This window comes from Diplotaxodon limnothrissa, linkage group LG1, assembly GCF_057381915.1.
Source record: "Diplotaxodon limnothrissa isolate DT_005_m linkage group LG1, D_limnothrissa_male_GT1.1, whole genome shotgun sequence".
Taxonomy (NCBI): domain Eukaryota; kingdom Metazoa; phylum Chordata; class Actinopteri; order Cichliformes; family Cichlidae; genus Diplotaxodon; species Diplotaxodon limnothrissa.
The window spans coordinates 39,938,523-39,958,820 of record NC_140596.1 but is presented as its reverse complement, the minus strand read 5'-3'; the positions used below and the strand labels follow the sequence as shown (position 1 = coordinate 39,958,820).

Genomic DNA, 20,298 nt, shown 5'->3' with positions numbered 1-20,298 from the left:
ATTTACATGTGAGCATCTTTGTTATATGAAATGGTCACATGCCCTAAATGTCTTTACTTTTTTGCTTTTGTGTTATAGCCAGAAGACATGGGTGTCACAGTTCCAATGGATGATCAGGACATCCAGTTGCCACGTCTGGACAGATGTTCAAAGTGTTTATGCTTTTATCATTTCAATTTTGTGTTCGAAAAAAAAAAAAAGCTTAAAGGCTGAGTCACAAAAAAAGTTAAAGACACCCTTGAAGGACAAACAAAGTTCTTTATGTTTTTGCTAGAAATATGGCCTTCTATGTAAGCATAGGGTCAAAAACAATGAGCTCAAACAACAACTACGCTCAAACAATTACTATGCTCAAACAACAAAATAAGACTTTCTATGTAAACTGGGCCTTTAAAGGTAGAAAAGCTGGTCATCCAGTTTCATATTGGGCTCTTTGTGGATGCTCTGACCCACAAGGAAAGCCAACTTGTGGGCGTATTGGCAGGGAGCAGGCACTCTGATATGGAACGCCAGGACTGCCATAATGAATTAATTAAATACACCATTAAATAATTAATTAAATGTGGCAATAATTAATTAAAATTGGAATTAATTAATTAAATAAATAGTTATGATATATGTAATTAATTAATTATTGACACATTTAATTAATTATTTATGTATTTCACGTTTTAATTAATTATTGACACATTTAATTAATTAATTATTGACATATTTAATTAATTATATATGTATTTCACATTTTAATTAATTATTGACACATTTAATTAATTATTGACACATTTAATTAATTATTTAATGATATATTTATTTATTTCATTTTGGCAGTCCTGACGCCTGGCTCTCATCATGAAATAATTTTATCTGTCAGCCTCACCCATCAAACTCAGGGGGCGGGGTTAACGCTGATCGAGTCAAAACCATTGCTTTGGCCTGGTGGCCATTGTTTCTAGCACACAACAACCGGCATGTGGAAGCTAACAGAACTGAGCTTTGAAAAACCCTGTTTGTGTGTTACCAAATACCGTTTTAATATTTTTTTAGCCGAGAATGTAGTGGTTTAATCTTCATGTGTCTGGTCGGTTTGTCAAGATACAGCCTCTTTGCAAAAGTGTTTCGATGATTTCGGAGATGTCGTCCCAGTCTCACGGCAAAGCGTGGGATAGACCTGCTCGCCTCGCAAGCAATCCCACCGACAAAGCGCAGGCCCCGGTACACAGCTGTAGTAACCCCCGCTGACTTCTTTTACTGAGGTTATATTTATCGGTGTTTTATTTCCTGATGTTCTTATGTGTCCTACGTGTTTCAGTCGCCAATTCTGAATTATAACTAACATTAAAAACATGTTTAAGGAGGAGAGAGAGCAAATAAATCTGTTTAACATCTGATCTTTGGGTTTTTGTTCAGTAATCAGCGTGACCTGTGTATAAACACATAAAAGAGATAACGTTGGTGTTTCCGTCATGTAGTAACTGCTGGCTTTAACTGTACAAAGGTTGTTCGACACTATGAAACACATACAGACTTCATGATGTTCGGCTAATATTTTTATTGTGAATATTAATCATGCTGACCTCGCTCTGTACACCACGCAGCGAGGTCAGCATATCCACGATATCCTCAGCTCCATGAGTTAACACAAAGTTTCCCAGCTGACTATCTAACTGCCAACTATTCCAGAGACGTGAAAATATACAGCATAAAGAAAAGTGTAAGAGACTCAGCAGCAGATTAGAATAACAGTTTGTGGCGTGAATAAGACACGGCGGGACCACGGAGCAACGTTCAGAGTCATCTTTATTTACATCTCACCACACCACAACACCCCCAAACCCCTCAGTCCCCGTGTTTTTAACTAGGCGGGCGTGATTAAGGATGCCGTGCAGGTGCGTCCGCCCTCCCTGCACGGCACCGCAGACCACGCCCCACCACATACCCCCATCGCCCGATTGAGGCCGGGGAGCCATCCGGCCGAACCTACTCCCCCACCGCCAGTGGGAGAGGGAATCAGCCCGGACAGCTGGCACCCCCAGGCCCCGGCCAAGCGACGGGGAGGTGCGAGTTCAGGCGGCCGCCCGCGAATCCAGCGGCGCAGGCAAAGCTGGTTCGGAAGTCGGACACGTGACAGGTGCACCCGGCGCGGCCGGCACAAGCGTGAGCCCCAGCTCACAGGTGGCTGGGCAGAGGTGTGGCGTGTACAGGCCTCTGGTGGTGAGGCCGGTCTGGCGAGCACGGCGATCTCAAGCGTGGCGCCCGCCTCGCTCGCCAGTTCCACTCGAGCAAGCTCCCCTGGCACTGGGACCTCCAGCTCCTTGCGCGGCCCCTCCGTCACCGCTGTCGCTCCCTGCTGGAGCAGCCCATAGCGCGACTCCTCCGTCACTACTGCTCCCTCCGCCGCCACTCCCGGCTCGAGCAGCCCCTCGTGCAGCTCCTCTTTCTCCAACCGGCGCAGACCCTCGCGCACCTCGTCTGCCGCCTCCGGTTGGAGCGGCTCATCCACCACTCCCGGCAGGAGCAGCCCTTCACCTGGCTGTTCCCCCTCCTCCGGCAGGCGCAGATCCCCGCGCGCCTCGTCTGCCACCTCCGGCTGCTGAGGTGCCTCACGCGGCTCCTCCACCGCTTCACTGTCCTCGGGACACACCTGTGGGGGTGGCGCCCAGGCCCAGAGCAGCGCCGCCAGCTCCCCAATCCTTTCCAGGTGCCGCTCGGACTGGTCCTGCAGCTCTTCCTGCTGGTGACGCACCTCCGCCGCCTGCTCCCGCTGGGCGGCCGCCATTTCGGCCACCCTCTGGGCCAGCTCCTCCATTCCCTGGCTCCGATATGGACCCGCCGTGCTGCCTCCTGGGTTTCGGCACCAATGTGGCGTGAATAAGACACGGCGGGACCACGGAGCAACGTTCAGAGTCATCTTTATTTACATCTCACCACACCACAACACCCCCAAACCCCTCAGCCCCCGTGTTTTTAACTAGGCGGGCGTGATTAAGGATGCCGTGCAGGTGCGTCCGCCCTCCCTGCACGGCACCGCAGACCACGCCCCACCACACAGTTATACATTTAATAAATCACCAAATGAATCCAAGAAACGAGCAAACCTGTTCCGACAATTTGAATTTGTATTCCCTCAGCTGCAGACTCGCTGCTGTTTAAATGTTTGAAAAGGAAGATTAGATATAAACAAACGTCAAACATAGACTCAGTCTGCCTTCACATTTGATATGAGGCCAGCACGTATAGTGGCCTCAGCAGGCTATTACTGAAATACACGTGCTATATCATAAACTATGATATAAACAGGGAGGTCCTATTAACATGTTTAGTTTTAAAGGACACCTTCCTGCCTTTAGTCTCATTCATGAGCAGTATTCGTTTTCTTCTAACATCCAGAAGTCTGCACAATGTGTTTCATAGTTTGTAACAAGCCTTTGACAGGTAAACATAACATGACCGAAAAAGCAAAAAAAAAAAAAAAAAAAAAAAAAAAGAGAGAGAGAGAGAGTGTTGACATAAGAAGAGAAAATGCTCTCAATTATGGAGACAGGCAAATGGTTCATTTATGTTTGATGTGTGTTTATTCCTCCCTAAATATCGTCGGTGAAGTTCGCCATGCACGTCAGATTTTCCTGCGCATTTTTATACCTCTGCCAACAGAGAGAGAAAAAAAATCACATTCTAACAGACAGCTGGTGCTTAGAATACAGTTGAATAACTATTAAAAAACAGATGATATTTAGATGATAGTTCAGTCTAACACATGTGCCAGTGAACCATTAAACGTCTGTGAAACTATGCAGTTATGAAACGTAACTTTAACCTCAGCCAAACCGATTTGCTCAGTTGTAAATAAAACAGCGAAGTAAACGTGACCCGACAGACAGAACCTGAGTGAATGAAGTCCAGCGTTTAACCACTGAGAGCTAAAACTCAGCTGAGGTTTGAAAGCTGTGTGCTGGTGATTGGACATCAGCCGCTGATAAAGCTGGCTCGCCTATAAAGTGCTCTGTAAGGAAACAAGCTCCAGCAGCTCTGCGCTCGGGGAAAATACTATATTTACTTATCTTGTGCAGTTAAACTGTGACTATCACCAGGTAACTAGGCGTGTTTCTTGAATTAGCAGCAGGTGTTAAACAGCTGACAGATGAGGAGGAGGATGCATGCAGGTAAACTGAGGGTCTGCTGAGCTGATCGCTGGTTTCGTGAGAAAAATGTCAGCTCTTCTTTATGTTACAGAAGCACAGAGACACAAGACCAGGCGGAAAGAGACGATCGTTCGGTGAAAATGAGAATCTGCGAATGCAACATGTGGAACACGGAGAGTGGAATATGTAAACAAACCGGTTAATGTACCCCCTCGGTGCACTCTGCATGCTAACTGTTAGCAGAGCTAGTGAAATCTCTGAAAACATCTGAGCACTTTTGCAAACATGTTCTATGTTGACAACCTGACCAGACATACGGCGCGACATTCGCGGCTAAAACACTGTTAAAAGTGTAGCTGGTGACAGAAAAACGGCCTGTGATTTGATCTGCATTCTGGGATAACTGGCTGCCCCAAGTCTGCACAAGCAATCGATTATCTAGGATCGACCTGTTTTGACTTACTTTGCACGGCAACCAATCAAATGTTAGAGAAGCTGCATGGGCAGCGTTAACCCCGCCCCCTGAGTTTGATGGGTGAGGCTGACAGATAAAATTATTTCATGACGAGAGCCAGGCGTCAGGACTGCCAAAATGAAATAAATAAATATATCATTAAATAATTAATTAAATGTGTCAATAATTAATTAAATGTGTCAATAATTAATTAAAATGTGAAATACATAAATAATTAATTAAATGTGTCAATAATTAATTAATTAAATGTGTCAATAATTAATTAAAATGTGAAATACATAAATAATTAATTAAATGTGTCAATAATTAATTAATTACATGTGTCATAACTATTTATTTAATTAATTAATTCCAATTTTAATTAATTATTGCCACATTTAATTAATTATTTAATGGTGTATTTAATTAATTCATTATGGCAGTCCTGGCGTTCCATACTCTGATGATCCCCTAAAGCACAAAGAAAAACAATCAGGCATGACCAACACAATGCCAAAGTCAGTGACATTTACACAGTCGGGGAAAATTATTTGATCCCTGCTGAATTTATACGTTTGCTCACTTACACAGAAATGAAGTCTAATTTTTAATGGCAGTTTTATTTTAACAAATACAGAAAAAAAAAACATTATATCAGAGTTATGAATGGATTCACATGTCACTGAGTGAAAAAAGTATTTGATACACAAGTAAAACACAAGTGGGTACTTTGTGAAGGAACTCTTGGCCAGTACAGCCGTATAGTCTGTCACCAGGTTTGCACACATCTCTGGAGTGATTTTGGCCCGGTCCTTTTTACAGAAACTAAGTCCTTTAGGTTTCTCAGTTGCCACTTGGGAACTCAAAGCTTAAGCTCCCTCCACAGGTTTTCTATACAATTGAGGTCTGGAAACTGACTAGACCACTCAATGACCTTAATGTACTACTTCTTTGGCCGGTATGTTTTAGGTCATCATCATGCTGGAAGACTGATTCGGACTAGGGCTGCCACGATTAGTCGACTATCAAAATCGTCGACGACTAATTTAATAGTTGATGTGTCGTTTGAAGCTTTGTAAGATCCCAAAAGACGCAGGAATAAGTAGTAGTATTTAAGGGTGTAATAACGGACTGAAGCAGAAGATGGCAGCACTGCATGTACAAGGATGTCAGCTGCCGTTAAACCTTGAAGAAGAGGAAGCCTTGTCCCAGAATTCGTAGCGCAGCCCTGCTCAGTTTCCAACAATGGCGGCAGCTAGTTAGTTTTAATGTTACTCTTATTATTCTTTCTGGGTCACAAAATAAACGTTTAACATATTTTCAGGCGAGAATGTAGCTGTGTAAACTTCAAATATCTGCTCAGTTTATCAAGACACCACGTATTTTCAAAAGCGCGCCGACGTTTTCGGAGACGTCTGTTACCCACCAGCTCGATAGCGAGCCGGGGTTCAAGGCTCACCAGAGCCGGTGAGAACACCGGACTCCCGGCAAATCGTTTTCAAACCCAACGCCGTCTTTCACTACTCAGGTTAAACATATTGTAATGACCTGGCTGGGGTTGTTAGCCAGGTGCATTCTGGGTATTGTGTTGTCTGTGTTTTCTATCATTCTGCTAGTTCCTATGTGTTTGATTCGCATGTTGTGTTAGTGTTATGTTAATGTAAGCCACAGTGAAGTTGATGTGTGTTCTGTGGAGTGGGTTGAATTGGCATGGTTGGCTGACACCGCGACTCTATGTGGTGGTAGCGTGAAAGGGGTTCGGTGTCAGCAGCGTTACGTTGTTGAAAAAGATGGTAAATAAATGACTGGTGTGAACCACTACTGCCTCCTGCTGGATCATTCGGGGATTATCAGTCTGCTGCTGAGACGCTCGGGGTCGTGCGGTGTATGAGGCACGAGCGCTCTCCATTCGCTGTGAAGTTTAGCGATAGCTGCTAGCGCCCCGCTAGCCGTTTTAGCTAGTGAGCAGTTTAGCCAGTTTAGCTCCACTAACCCACGGTCGTTACAATTGGTGTCAGAAGTGGGATTCATGAGTGTCTAGCAGACACTATGGAGCCGACCATAGGCGAATTAGAGCGTGTAATCCGAGACAACAGCTCGCTTCTGGAAAGCATGGCTGCCGAGACCCAGCGGAGAAGACCCGAGCTGGGGCAGCCAGAGGGCCACAGCGAGCCCCGGAACAGCCACCCCCTGCTCTCCCTGCGACGGGAGGGGATTCCTGGGGCCGCACCAACTTTACAACTTTCAATACAGTTTCTATTCAAATCACATCTTATCTATCATTGTGTGGTTCCTTCTCTGCTGATCCTTTCAAGGCTCCATAGTCTTACCTAGAACTTTCTGATACTGGTCCAAAGTTGTCGAGACAACAATTTAATGCATATCTCATGTTGTTTAATTGTAATACCTGTTACAAAAGTGGCGAGCCAGCCAGGAGCCTAGTTAAGTGTCAGCAGTGAAACATATCTCAAGTTTGGGGAATTGTATAAAAAAAAAAAAAAAAAGAAAAAAAAAAGTTGTTTAAATGTTTTAGCGTCATTGCCAAAGATGGAGTTCATAGCTAACTCAGGTATCAAAGTCCCTAATGCAGTGATTGTAAGTGGGTTGCTTGGATCGCCAGAAGATGAGGAGATTATAGACTTTCTGAAGAAATTTGGTTCTTTTAGGCTTGTTTCAGTAACTGATGCTGAATCAGAGTTCTATAAAAACCTGATTATTGAATATCAAGATGGTGCCGCCATTGAAGCCTTATCTTCTCTTTTGCCTTACACACATGAACTCAAAGAGAACCCAAGTGTCAGGTATCTCGTTCAAGCTTTGGCTAGCATTTACACTACGAAGGTTGGCTGCAATGTTACCAAAACCTACCTCAATGAGATAAAGAAATTGGCAAAATTAAGTGGGAAAGACTACGAAGAAGTGCTGAGAGACATGATGTCAGAGATCAGTGAGGCAATTGGAACAGACAGCATTGATGAGGCATCTGTAGCCAAACCGTTCGACACATCTCTTGAAACAGTTGAAACCTCAGAGCACCAGATGTTCAGAAATCCCTCCTTAACAGATTCCGGTCAGGATTGCCCCAAACCAAAGCCACCCACCATCCTGAGGCAAAATCTACCCATCAGGGAGAGTGACCTGCATCCACCTGAAGTTCAAAAGGTCATCGTTGAACACATTGTAAGGAAAAGTGACTGTAACACATATCCACATTTTCCCATCAAGCTTCACCCATTTTCAGGAAAAACCACAAGACCCAGTAATGAGACCGACTACGACACATGGCGATCACATGCTGAGCTTCTCAGGAAAGATCCCACTCTGTCCAATCTTCAGAAGTCTCGGAAAATGGTTGAAAGCTTGCTCTCCCCTGCAGCAGATATTGTTAAAAGGCTAAGTCCTGAAGCTACCCCTGAAACTTACCTTCAACTGCTGGATGCAGCCTTTGGAACTGTTGAAGATGGCGAAGAACCTTTCGCCCAGTTTATGAACACTCTTCAGGATCCTGGTGAAAAGGCTTCGTCTTACCTCTGCCGCCTCCAGGCTGTTCTAAACCTTGCTGTTAAGAGGGGAGGAATTGCTGCTGAAGAAGCAGACAAATATATTCTCAAGCAATTCTGCCGTGGTTGTTGGGACAACATCTTGCTCTCTGACCTCAACCTAGAAGAAAGGAAAAGTCACCCTCCAGCGTTTGCAGAGCTCCTGTTACAGATCCGTACTGAAGAGGATAGACATGCAGCCAAAGTCACACGCATGAAGAAGCACCTCGGCTCAAATCGACAGCGGGCCATTACTAGCTCGCAAAGCACATGTGCCTGCAGCCAGCAAGTAGTGATTCCATCCGAGTCCAACACATTGACGGAACTCAAACAGCAGGTCGCATCTCTTCAGAGCCAGCTTACCGCATTGATGTCAAAGAAACCCCAAAAGACCTCGAAACCCAAGGGGAGCGCTGAGCACACATCCAGCCAACCACTACCACCTAAACTTAACCCTAGAGCACCAAGCTGGAAGCCATCCAACCCAAAACAGAATGCAAGGCCAAAGGCCTGGTATTGTTTCAAGTGTGGTCAGGATGGCCACATTTCCTCAACTTGCACTAACGAACCAAACCCCACTCTCGTTGATGAAAAAAGAAGTCAGCTAAGAGAAAAGCAGCGTCTTTGGGATGCAACCGACCATCTGACTCCCAATGAAAATTTTTAGATGTAGCCTCAGTTGTAGGGCAAACTGAGGCTGTAGCAACTCACCAGCGCCCTGTTAATAAAGACGCTACACCTAAATTAAGTGCTGCTTTGAACCAGTGTAATGTCAGGAAACACCTTTCGAAGGTTTCCCCAAAACTGATAGGTACAAAGAGTACATGCCAAGTGATGATCCAAGATAAACAGTTTAACTGTCTGATGGACACAGGTTCACAAGTGACTACGGTTACCAAGTCCTTCTTTGATCAACATCTGTTCAAAACACAGATAGAGCCACTGTATGACCTATTGGAAGTTGAAGGTGCCAATGGGTTACCCGTGCCTTATTTGGGCTACATTAAAATCACCATCACCTTCCCAGAACAATTCCTGGGGAAGGAGTGTGATGTCCCAACCTTGGCCTTAGTGGTCCCAGACAGTGGAACATCTGGCTTTCATGTACTGATTGGTACTAACACCCTTGATGTGGCATATAACATGCACAAAGAGAAAGGTCCAGTGATCCACCACCCTTCAGCAGATGGCTACAAGACTGTGCTGAAAGTATTACAACTGCGACATGAACAATGTCATGACAGTAACGTTGGAGTGGTGAGGATGCATGGGAAAGACAAGAAGGTTGTTCCGGCTGGAGAAACTGTTGTTTTAGAGGGAACTATAGCAGTCAAGGGACTCCAGTCGGAGAAGTGTGCCATTGTGGAGTACCCTACATCATCTCTGCCTGGAGGACTTCTAGTAAAGACCTGCCTCCTTAACATACCGACCAGATCCCCATGCAGGCTACCAGTTGTGATTTCTAATGCGTCTGAGCACGACATCACTATTCCGGCCAAGAGCGTGATTGCTGAGCTCAATGCAATCCAGGCTATTCTACCGCACAAACAGAGTGCGACGGAGGGTCAGGAGCCAACCAAGCTACCTGGATCCAAGTCCCCTGATCAACCTGAGCTGGTCTTTGACTTTGGGGAATCTCACATTTCTCCAGAGTGGAGAGACAGAATTGTGGAAAAGCTGAATGGCATGCCTGAAGTCTTTGCCATGAATGATATTGACTTTGGGAGGACAGATAAAGTAAAGCATCACATCAAGCTGTCTGACCAAACACCATTCAAGCACAGGGCCCGGCCAATCCACACAAACGATGTGGAAGCCGTCAGAAAACATCTTCAAGAACTTCTTGATGCTGGAGTGATTCGTGAGAGCGAGTCTCCATTTTCATCTCCCATTGTTGTGGTCAGGAAGAAAAATGGTCAAGTTCGCCTCTGTATTGATTACAGGAAGTTGAACCTGCAGACAGTGAAGGATGCGTACGCACTCCCAAGGATGGACGACACTTTCACAGCACTCTCTGGTTCCAGGTGGTTCAGTGTTCTCGACCTCAAGTCTGGTTATTACCAGATTGAGGTTGATGAAGCTGATAAGCCCAAGACTGCCTTTGTCTGCCCGCTTGGTTTCTGGGAGTTTAATCGCATGCCTCAAGGAGTGACGAACGCCCCAAGTACCTTCCAGAGGCTGATGGAAAAGTGCATGGGTGACATGAACCTGAAGGAGGTTGTAGTTTTTCTGGATGACCTGATAGTCTTTTCAAAGACTTTAGAAGAACACGAAGCCAGACTCATCAAGGTTCTCAACCGGTTGAAGGAGTACGGGCTGAAGCTGTCTCCAGAAAAATGCAAGTTCTTCCAGTCTTCGGTTCGTTATCTGGGACATGTGGTGTCGGAGCGGGGAGTGGAAACAGACCCAGAGAAGATAGCAGCATTAAGGACCTGGCCAGTTCCTCACCGCCTAAAAGAGCTGAGAGCCTTCTTGGGATTCTGCGGGTACTATAGGAAGTTCATCAAAGGCTATTCAAGCATAGTAAAGCCTCTGAATGACCTGACATCGGGGTACCCACCTGTTCAGAAGCATCCCAAGTCAAAAGACAAGAGTGGGCAATACTACCACCCAAAAGAACCATTTCTGGACCGTTGGACACCCGCTTGCCAGCAGGCCTTTGAAATGATTATAGACAAACTGACAACATCCCCAGTTCTAGCCTTTGCAGATCCCACGTTGCCCTACATCCTACACACGGATGCAAGCTCCACCGGCCTCGGAGCGGCCTTGTATCAGGAGCAGGAGGGGCAGCTGCGTGTTGTTGCCTAAGCTAGCAGAGGGTTATCACGTAGTGAATCCCGCTACCCGGCTCACAAGCTCGAGTTCCTGGCATTAAAGTGGTCTGTGACAGAGAAGTTCAGTGACTATCTGTATGGCAATCAGTTTACGGTGGTCACTGACAGCAATCCTCTCACTTATATACTTACTTCTGCCAAGCTCGATGCAACCAGCTATAGGTGGCTGGCTGCACTCTCCACCTTCTCTTTTAAGCTCCACTACCGCCCTGGGAAACAAAATGGAGATGCTGACGCATTGTTGCGACGCCCTCACGGCAATCTGCGTGATGACCTACCATCTCAGAAAGAGTGGGACAGGATACGTCGTTTCACTCAACATCACCTATCTGACCCAGGAGACATTGGAGTGGTTAATCCAGAGGTCGTTCAAGCCATTTGTGAGAGACAACTTATCTATTGCGCCGACAATGCAATGGACTGTGATGGTAGTATCTCCCTGGTTGAAAGCCTGGCCATTTCTGCAGATGCGGTGCCTGACAGTTTTGGTCATGAGGACGGGCTTGGAGGACTATCCATCATCCCAAACCTTTCAGAAGAGGACCTCAGAGACAAGCAACGAGCTGATCAGTGCATTAAGCATGTCATTTCCCAGATTGAGCACGGAGTGAAACCACCACCTAGTCTAAGAACCGAGCTTCCAGATCTGCCTCGCTTGTTGAGAGAATTGAACAAGTTTGAGCTCCGAAATGGCATCCTCTATAGAACAAGCCTAGAAGAGGGACACCCACAACATCAGTTAGTCTTGCCTGAGGAACTTCGGGACGTGGTATTGACCAGTCTGCACGACGACATGGGTCACACGGGAAAGGAACGCACAGTGGATCTAGTCAGAGCTAGATTCTACTGGCCAAGAATGGCTTTGGACATTGAGAAGAAAATAAGGACGTGTACCAGGTGTGTGTGCAGGAAAGCTCTACCCGAGAGAGCTGCACCTCTGGTGAATATAACAACGACGCGACCACTCGAATTAGTATGCATGGACTTTTTGTCTGTTGAACCAGACAGAAGCAACACAAAGGACATCCTCGTGATCACCGATCACTTCACCAAGTATGCTGTAGCTGGACCGACACAAAATCAAAAGGCTCGAACAGTTGCAAAGTGGTTGTGGGACAATTTCATCATCCATTATGGATTCCCAGAGAAGCTGCACAGTGACCAAGGTCCTGATTTTGAGTCGCGGTTGATCAAGAAACTCTGTCAGATTGCGGGCATCCGCAAAACGCGAACAACACCATACCACCCGAGGGGCAACCCAGTGGAACGCTTCAACCGCACTCTATTAGACATGCTTGGCACTCTGGGAAGTCAAGAAAAATCTCACTGGAAGGACTTTGTAAAGCCGTTGGTCCACGCGTACAACTGTACCAGAAGTGAGGTGACTGGGTTCACACCATATGAACTAATGTTTGGACGCCAGCCAAGGTTGCCTGTGGACCTCGCATTTGGGTTAACAGTGAAAGAACAGCGACACAAGTCACATTTCCAATACGTACAGGACCTTAAATCTCGCCTTGAGCAGAGCTACGAAGTTGCCACAAGGACTGCTGCCAAGGTAGCTGAGAGGAATAAGATTCGGTTTGATAAGCGAGTGAGTCCTTCTGCTTTAGGCGTTGGCGACAGAGTACTCGTCAGAAACGTGCGTATCCGAGGAAAGCACAAGCTCGCTGATAAGTGGGAGTCCACAGTCCATGTGGTAGTAAAGAAAGCTGGAGACCTCCCAGTCTATATAGTTAGACCAGAGAATGGCGAGGGTCCCAAGCGCACGCTGCATCGTGACCTCTTACTCCCATGCGGATTTCTTGCCGCACCAACGGAGGAGCGTGCTCAGCCCAAACGAGCTAGAAAGCCTAGGACACGTCAGAATACTCCCAACAGCACAACGGAGCTTGACCAGTCTTCAGACGAGGAGGACATTGTTCCCATTGCCTGGTTCGAAACACAGCCAGTCTCTGAGACGACTGGGGGTGCTGCAAGGCAAAATGCCCCAAGAGACCTAGGTTCCAGTCACGCCAAGAATAACCTGACATCAATCTCCGCTGAGTCAACGGATGTTCCGGAAGGTGCCAATGTTATGCCTGATGCCACATCAATTTACCATGAAACAGATCAATGTGGCGACGAGCAGACTCCAGATGATTGTCAGACCTCACCTCCTGCTGCGGACGTACCAGCACCTGAACTCCATGAATCTGTGGGAGAAGCAAAGATGGATGATAGTGCATCCACTGAATCTGAGGGACAAAGGATGCCGCTGGATAGCAGTTCAGGAGAAGATGAGTTGTTTAACGAGGTCAAGGATTTAAGTGAGGACCAACCTAAAGAGATCCCAGTCCTCCCGGACAGGTTGGAGGATATGATGAATGATCCTGGAACTGAAGGACAAGAGGAGAGTGGCGAAGTAGAGGAACGAGCTAACGCTGACATCCATGTCAGGAGGTCTGAGCGGGATCGTCAACCACCAATGAGGCTCGACTACACTGAATTGGGAAAACCAATTGTCACCGTGGTGAAGTCTTTCTTCCAAGGGTTGACCGATGCGTGGAATGACATGGTAAATGAAGGTGAAGCACCCGCTTCTTCCCTTGCCTTTCCCCCCAAGAAACATTTGTGTGAACCTTGTCATGCACAGGGACGTGCAAGAGTTCAGGAGGGGAGAGTGTAACCCACATCAGATTTGTGGGTTGTGCTGCTGCATAAGGTTGGAGGTGTAATTTTCCCTCCCCGCCGCTAGGAGGCGAGTATGCCTTGAGGTGACTTTCTGTTAGTCAACATTTCCTGTTGTGGAAGCCATTACTCACGAGGCAACCGCTACTCACGAGGCAACCGCCAAATTAGCTGAAAGATCCTGGTAAGAAAAGCTGAAATAAAAGTTAAATTCGCAATTTATCTTCACATACTAGCTGTTAACAGATGGCTACTGTTAAGGTTCGTTCGAGTTAGGGAAGAGAAGAAAGCAAGCCCAAGTCGAAGTAGGTGTCAAAAATAGTGATCTTTATTACACTCTGTGCACAAGAGTGGGAAAAGACAATTTGCAATCGAATCCTCTCGTCAACTGAAGCATCAGTCTCCTTATATTGCCTTTATGACATCACAGTTGGATCTTTACTGGAAATGATCTCAAATGATAACAATTCCCCGCCTATCCCAAAGTTTTCCCTTATATAGACATCAACTGCTACTCTTAAGAGAAAAACAAGTGTGTATTACATTGTGCATTTTGTGAAAGTGTATTTATCAGAAAAACTGTCCTCAGATGACCCTCCTATTATTACTAAGTGTGTAGGTGAACGTGCGTGTGTTACATAAGTGCGTGCATGTAAGCAGAGACCGGCGTACGTGCAAAATTACACGCAGGCCTGCCAGGGCCCAACAGGACTCGTGGGTCTGTATGGTGTGACTGCTCTGCTCTAACGTGCAACAACTTTATATAAACAGTCAGTGCGGATTAATATAAACAGTCAGTGTGCATTAATATTTGCTCAAAGTAACACAGATGTAATTAAAAGATTATACTGTCAACAGATTCAACAATGGTAAAGGAATAATCAATGATAACTGATTGTGAGAATACAAAATAAAATATCTCCTGCTCACACTCCTCCTCTTTGGCCTTTTGAAAAAAGGCCAACATTTAAAGATATTGTGTCACTCCTCCGTCCAGGCGGCTTCTCGCAACGGCATCATATGTTCCGGACCAGCTGACCCAGCTGAACCAGAAGCTATGGCCCTGCTCACCAGATTACCCAACACCTGCCTCACCAGAGGAATGAGACAACACCCGATCAGCAACAAACCTAGAAAAACTAGAAGAGAAAACATGGCAGACATAAACAATCCCTTATATTGCCCAAAAACAGATGTGAACCAATCTCCCAGCCTTGAATTCACGCCTGATTGCTCATGCATGGTTCTAGATAACGTTTTCAAATTTTCCAGCGCCCGCGTGACTGTTCCGTCCGGAGCTGTATTGTTGGGAATAAAGGTGCAACATAAATCTCCGAACATCGCGCAAACGCCTCCCTTCTCGGCCAATAACATGTCCAGCGCCATGCGATTTTGGATTCCCATTAACGACGTCGGACCTAATTGTTCTGCAAGACCTTCCACCGCGTCCCTGGTGAGATTAGAGAGTCTCAACACATTATAATGAACATAATTAATGCGATCAACATTTTTATTTGGAGTCACCCACAGAAACACACTTTCAAATCCGGCCGCTATCTGATCAACTAACTTATACTCATCTGGAACTCCTCGGGGAACTCCTATTGAGTCTATCCAGGTTGGCGAGTCCCGTCTTGGATCATACTTGTGGATAGCTCCTGCGGCTCTCCTCCGTCTGGCTGTAGACACATCCGCACCTTGCTGTGGAATTGTCTCTAGCCTACTGCCTATGAGCATCAAAGGTGCAGCTAAGCGCACCAGAGCACACGTCCCCACACTCCCCAAGGGAACCTGCACCAAAAGGGTGTACTCCCCACAATAATAATATAGCCCACCTCTCGCCCAGGTGCCTATAATTGTGCTTGGGTCACTTACATCATTGGTAGTCCTACCTGTGATTGTCCTCTGGCACCAGCTTGGATTAATCCTTCCTAGCCTAAATCTCACTCTGTCTGTAGAAAACTCAAAACATGTATAATTATCTCGTTTTGGTGTGAATGAACCTGGTTGTGTGCGTTTATCAATTGGCGGATATAAACCTGACAAAGTGGTGCAGTTACCTGTGTCCACCGCCTCTCTAGTTAATCTCAGCATGCAATTATATCCCCACTCATCCTCTGGATACAGAGGAGCGGGTTCAGTAAACAAATGTGGTCGAGCGGTAGCACAAGCAACACAATCAACCACTTTCTGCTCCTTAGCATTTTGAGCCACCCAATCTAACCAAAGATTCCTATCTCCAAAACCTGTGGCACGCTCTATCAACTCCTGAGGTTTTAACCTAGTATAATCAGTGGCAACAAACCATTTTTGTTCTGGATCCTTGTAAGTAACTGTCTCTACGGGATCCGTTTGCACCGTGAGATTCAGTGCTGAGTCATTTCCCAGCGGTTTAGACCTGGGATTAAATAAATTCACCCGAATTAACCCGAATGGATCTGTCCCTACTTTATCTACCCCTACTACTAAATAAAACGCACCTCCATCAAACCCAGGTTCAGGGAGTTCACTCCATGGTCCTAGGGAAAGAGTAATAGGGTTATTTGTAACAGAATAATCTCTCTGAATAGCTATTCCTTCAAGGGCCGGTGGCACCGTTGGCTGCCATCCTACCCCTGTCCACGCGACCACATCCTGCCAAGAACACCACTGATCCGTTACGTAAGTGTGGATGTCACTATCCCATGATGGGCCCCACACCGACTTAGGGTAACACATCATTGGATGATAACAAACCCACACATTATATGTTCTCCAGCTATTCCCGTCACCCGAGCATTTAATTACCTCACACAAATCAAATGTGAACGCTGTTGTGGATCCATTAACATACCCAAACTCGACTCCGCCACTGGCTTTGAGACACCCATCATCCCCACCTGAACCAACCGCACGCTTGACTTTTTTCGACGATTTGATCTGTTCGGGCTCTGGAGCAGATAGACCTCTGTGTCTGGGCAATTCACCTGTCTGCCAAAAAACAAAGAAACACGTTATAACACTTATTAACCCCAACACCCCCGTTATTTTCCAATTTTCCCACAATTTCATGATGACTATTCCCAGGCTCGTTTCCTTTTACTCTATACTAAAAAGATAAAGTTACAAAAAGAGTATAAGGTTATGAGTATAAAAATATGCGAGTAACATACAAAACTATTACGATTCCTTCAAACTATCAAATACTTTAGACTAGAGCCCTAGCCTATTTAAGAGCCTGTAATGGATTCCTCCTTGGCGCGTGACGCTCCTCTTTCTTTCTTCGCCTCACTCAGGTAGACTACTGAGGAGGACCGTAGCACAGGTGGAACGAGTATTATTCTGGCTCTATGTTCCCTCCTGCGTCGATTGGGTGGAAGCTAGCTCCAACAAACTCTCGTCCGCGACTGCACACTGAGACCAATGGAACCAGGTCTCCCCTTTCCCCTTTAGACGGACAGCACTGGTGGTTCGGGCAGTTACTTCGAAAGGTCCGGTCCACCTCGGGTCTCTCCACTTTCGCTTAATGACCTTCAGCCACACCGCCTTGGCATCGGGGATGGACCTGTCCTCCGCTTTCACCCCTTCTCCAACCTGTTGTGTGAAACTAGACACAAGAGCTTTTAATTCTTTCCAACATTCAATATGTTTTCTATTACTTTTTACACTTTCTTCCGCCGGAACTGTTGTCCAAGGACCTGGAAACTGTCGTCCTGTCAACAGCTCATATGGTGTGAAACCTGTGGATTGATTAACACAACATCTTATTATCATCAATGCAACTGGCAGGGCCGCTACCCAATTTAGCCCCGTGTGAGCTGAAATCTTAGCAATTTTATTCTTCAGATTTAGATTCATTCTTTCTACCTTTCCCTGCGACTGGGGGTGATATACCGTGCCAAATCTATGTTGTAACCCCAGCTTCTGTTCTACCTCTGCCAAATCTTTGTTTTTGAAATGAGTCCCATTGTCGGACCTAATCCGCTTAGGGAAACCATGCCGGGGGATGTAATGATTGATTAAACACTTAATCACACTTTTTGCATCCTCCCTCTTGGTAGGCCATGCCTCAGGCCAACCCGTCAAAGCATCTACACTTACCAGTAGATATCTAACTCCTCCTGGGCCTGGATCAATCATGTCGGTGAAGTCAATGACAATCTCTTCACCTGGTCTTTCTGGAATGGGGAACTTACCTGCCTCTGGTTTAATCACTGGCTTCGGATTGTGCTTCCCACAGATCAGACAGGTCCTAGCCTTTTCCTTGATCATATCCTTCAAAAAGGGATGCCACCAATGGCACAGATGTCTCCCCATCTGGGCGACACCTACATGTCCAAGGCCGTGCGCTTCGGCAATCTTCTGTTTTGCCAAGTTGGCTGTCAACACTGGTCGACCGTCAGGTCCTCGCCAGAGACCTCCTTCTTCCCAGGCTCCTCGACTCTTCCAGATCCCTTTCTCTTCTGGGGCAGCCTCCCCTTGGGCCTTCCTGGCCTCCTCTAGCATGTTAACTCCTGATTCTTCTTCCACCGTTATTTGTACCATCTGTCGTGATGCTTTATAACCCGCTGCCTCTTTTGCAGCTCGATCGGCTTCCTGATTTCCTCTGGCCATCAGGCCGGTCCCTGAGGAGTGGCCTTTGCATTTTATGATGCTCACCTCCTCTGGATCTCCCAAGGCCTGCTCAAGTTCCTCCATTTCCTTTTTGTGGCAGATTGGTGCGTTATCTGCTGTCCTGAATCCTGCTCTTCTCCATTGGGCTAGCTCCACATGAGCTGCTCCAAAAGCATAAGCTGAGTCCGTGTAAATGTTGACTCTTTTTCCTTTTGCAAGTCTCAAAGCTCGACTTAGAGCAATTACTTCTGCTCTTTGGGCTGACTGCTGCCCTTCAAGTCTTCCAGCCTCCTTCACTTCAAATGCCGCCCCTTTTCTGCAAACTACCGCGTAGCCTGCTTTTAATCCTTCATCATCCCTGTAGCAGCATCCATCAGTGAACCAATCTTCAGCTCCTGTCAGAGGTTCTGCTTTCAAGTCTTCTCTTATCTTCTCGTCCACTTCAGCTCTCTTTGCGCAGTCATGAGGTTCTCCTCCTGACTCCATTAAATCTGCCATGTTAATTCCTTCATGTGTGAAAGTCAAGTTAGGAGCGTCTAAAACTCTACACACTCTCTGTTGTGTAAGAGGTGTCATGGTGAAGGCTTGTGAATTAACATATGCCACCACACTGTGGGTGGTCAGCACCTTCAACGGATGGTCCCTCACTATATGTGCTGTCTTTTGTATAATTTTTGACACCCCAATGGCATGCTGAGTGCATCTCGGGTGCCTTGTCTCTAATGAATTCAGCCTGATGCTGACGTACATAAGTACATCTCTTCCTCCCCCTTTTTTCTGAAACAACACCCCATTAGCTATCCCGTGTGTTTCAGAAACATCAAGATAGAAGGGTTGTTCGTAATTAGGGATAGCAAGATCAGCCGATCTAGATAAGTCCTGTTTTAATGCAATAAATGCCGACTCAGTGGCCGATGTCCATGGCAGTTCAGCCTTAAGATTTCTGACACCTGCCGTTTTTACCAAATCCCTCAACAGGGCTGTTTTGCCTGCATAATTTGGAATGAAGTGCCGGCTGTATCCTGTTAACCCCAAGAATGAGAGCAACTCCTTAACCGTACGCGGTCTTGGATGTGTCAAAATCTGATCACGATGAGTGTTTAGCAGACCCACTGATTTGTGAGCAATGACACGGCCCAGAAATGTTACTTCTGGTCGGACCAACTGCAACTTTCCTTTACTGACCTTGAAACCGCACTCAGCGAGTCTCTTCAGTATGGTAAGTGAAGCTGCCGTGCATGCCGAAGCAGACGAAGCTGCAATGAGCAAGTCATCAACATATTGCACTAGTGAACACCCCTCTGGGAGATGGCATGGCGATAAAGCTTCTTTCAACACTTGGTTGAAAATGCCAGGGGAAAGTGCAAACCCTTGTGGCAACCTTGTGTATCTGTACTGTTGTCCCCCATATGTGAATGAAAAAATGTCCCTCAGAGACTCATGCAATGGGAGACAGAAAAATGCATTCGCTAAATCAATACATGTAAACCACTTCTGGTCTGGTGTTAATGCCGTCAAGGCTGTGTATGGGTTTGGGACTGCCACCGTGTCAGTACGTAAAATGGCATTGATGGCTCTTAAGTCATGTGCCATTCTGTACTTTCCTGTCCCATGCTTCTCTACTGGCAAAATAGGAGTATTCCAGTAGGATTGAGAGGGCTCAAGCACCCCTACTTTCAATAGCCCCTCAATAGTTTCTGCAATTCCCTCCTCAGCTTCTCTCTTTTGCCTATACTGTGGTTTCCAAATTGGCGTTTCAGACTTCAGCTGGAACAAAACGGGCGAACACGTTGCCTGGCCCACATCCGTAGGCCCTGCTGACCACAAAGTGTCAGGAAGAGTCGCAAGTGCGGCAACTGCATCCGCATGGTCTGTTCTTTCTCTCCCATGAATTCTTGAGATTTGTTGATGCTCCAACATCACTGTGTCCTCTGATTGACAAGTGATACGATAAATTTTGCGTTTTGGCGAGTACCAAACGTCTGGAATCTGAGTAGCTTGCCAGCCAGGTTCCTCGAGGGCTCTTTTGACCATCGTCCCCAGCTCCTTCGCCTGATGACTCTCAT

At 46.3% G+C, this 20,298-nt stretch overlaps 1 protein-coding gene across 2 annotated transcripts; it reads right to left on the bottom strand.

The window, feature by feature from the left end:
- Positions 1-16,921: 16,921 nt before the first annotated feature.
- LOC146640192 (uncharacterized) lies at positions 16,922-19,422 on the bottom strand. 2 transcript variants are annotated; one of them, XM_085358382.1, is made up of 2 exons: positions 17,815-19,422; positions 16,922-17,358 (listed from the first exon to the last, which is right to left on the bottom strand). In XM_085358382.1, the coding sequence occupies exons 1-2, from the start codon at positions 18,980-18,982 to the stop codon at positions 16,967-16,969; spliced, it is 1,560 nt and encodes a 519-aa protein (XP_085214508.1). In that variant the 5' UTR covers positions 18,983-19,422; the 3' UTR covers positions 16,922-16,966. The 2 variants fall into 2 exon arrangements, with proteins under 2 accessions (XP_085214508.1, XP_085214517.1); XM_085358391.1 differs by having other exon boundaries at positions 16,922-17,225.
- Positions 19,423-20,298: the final 876 nt, after the last annotated feature.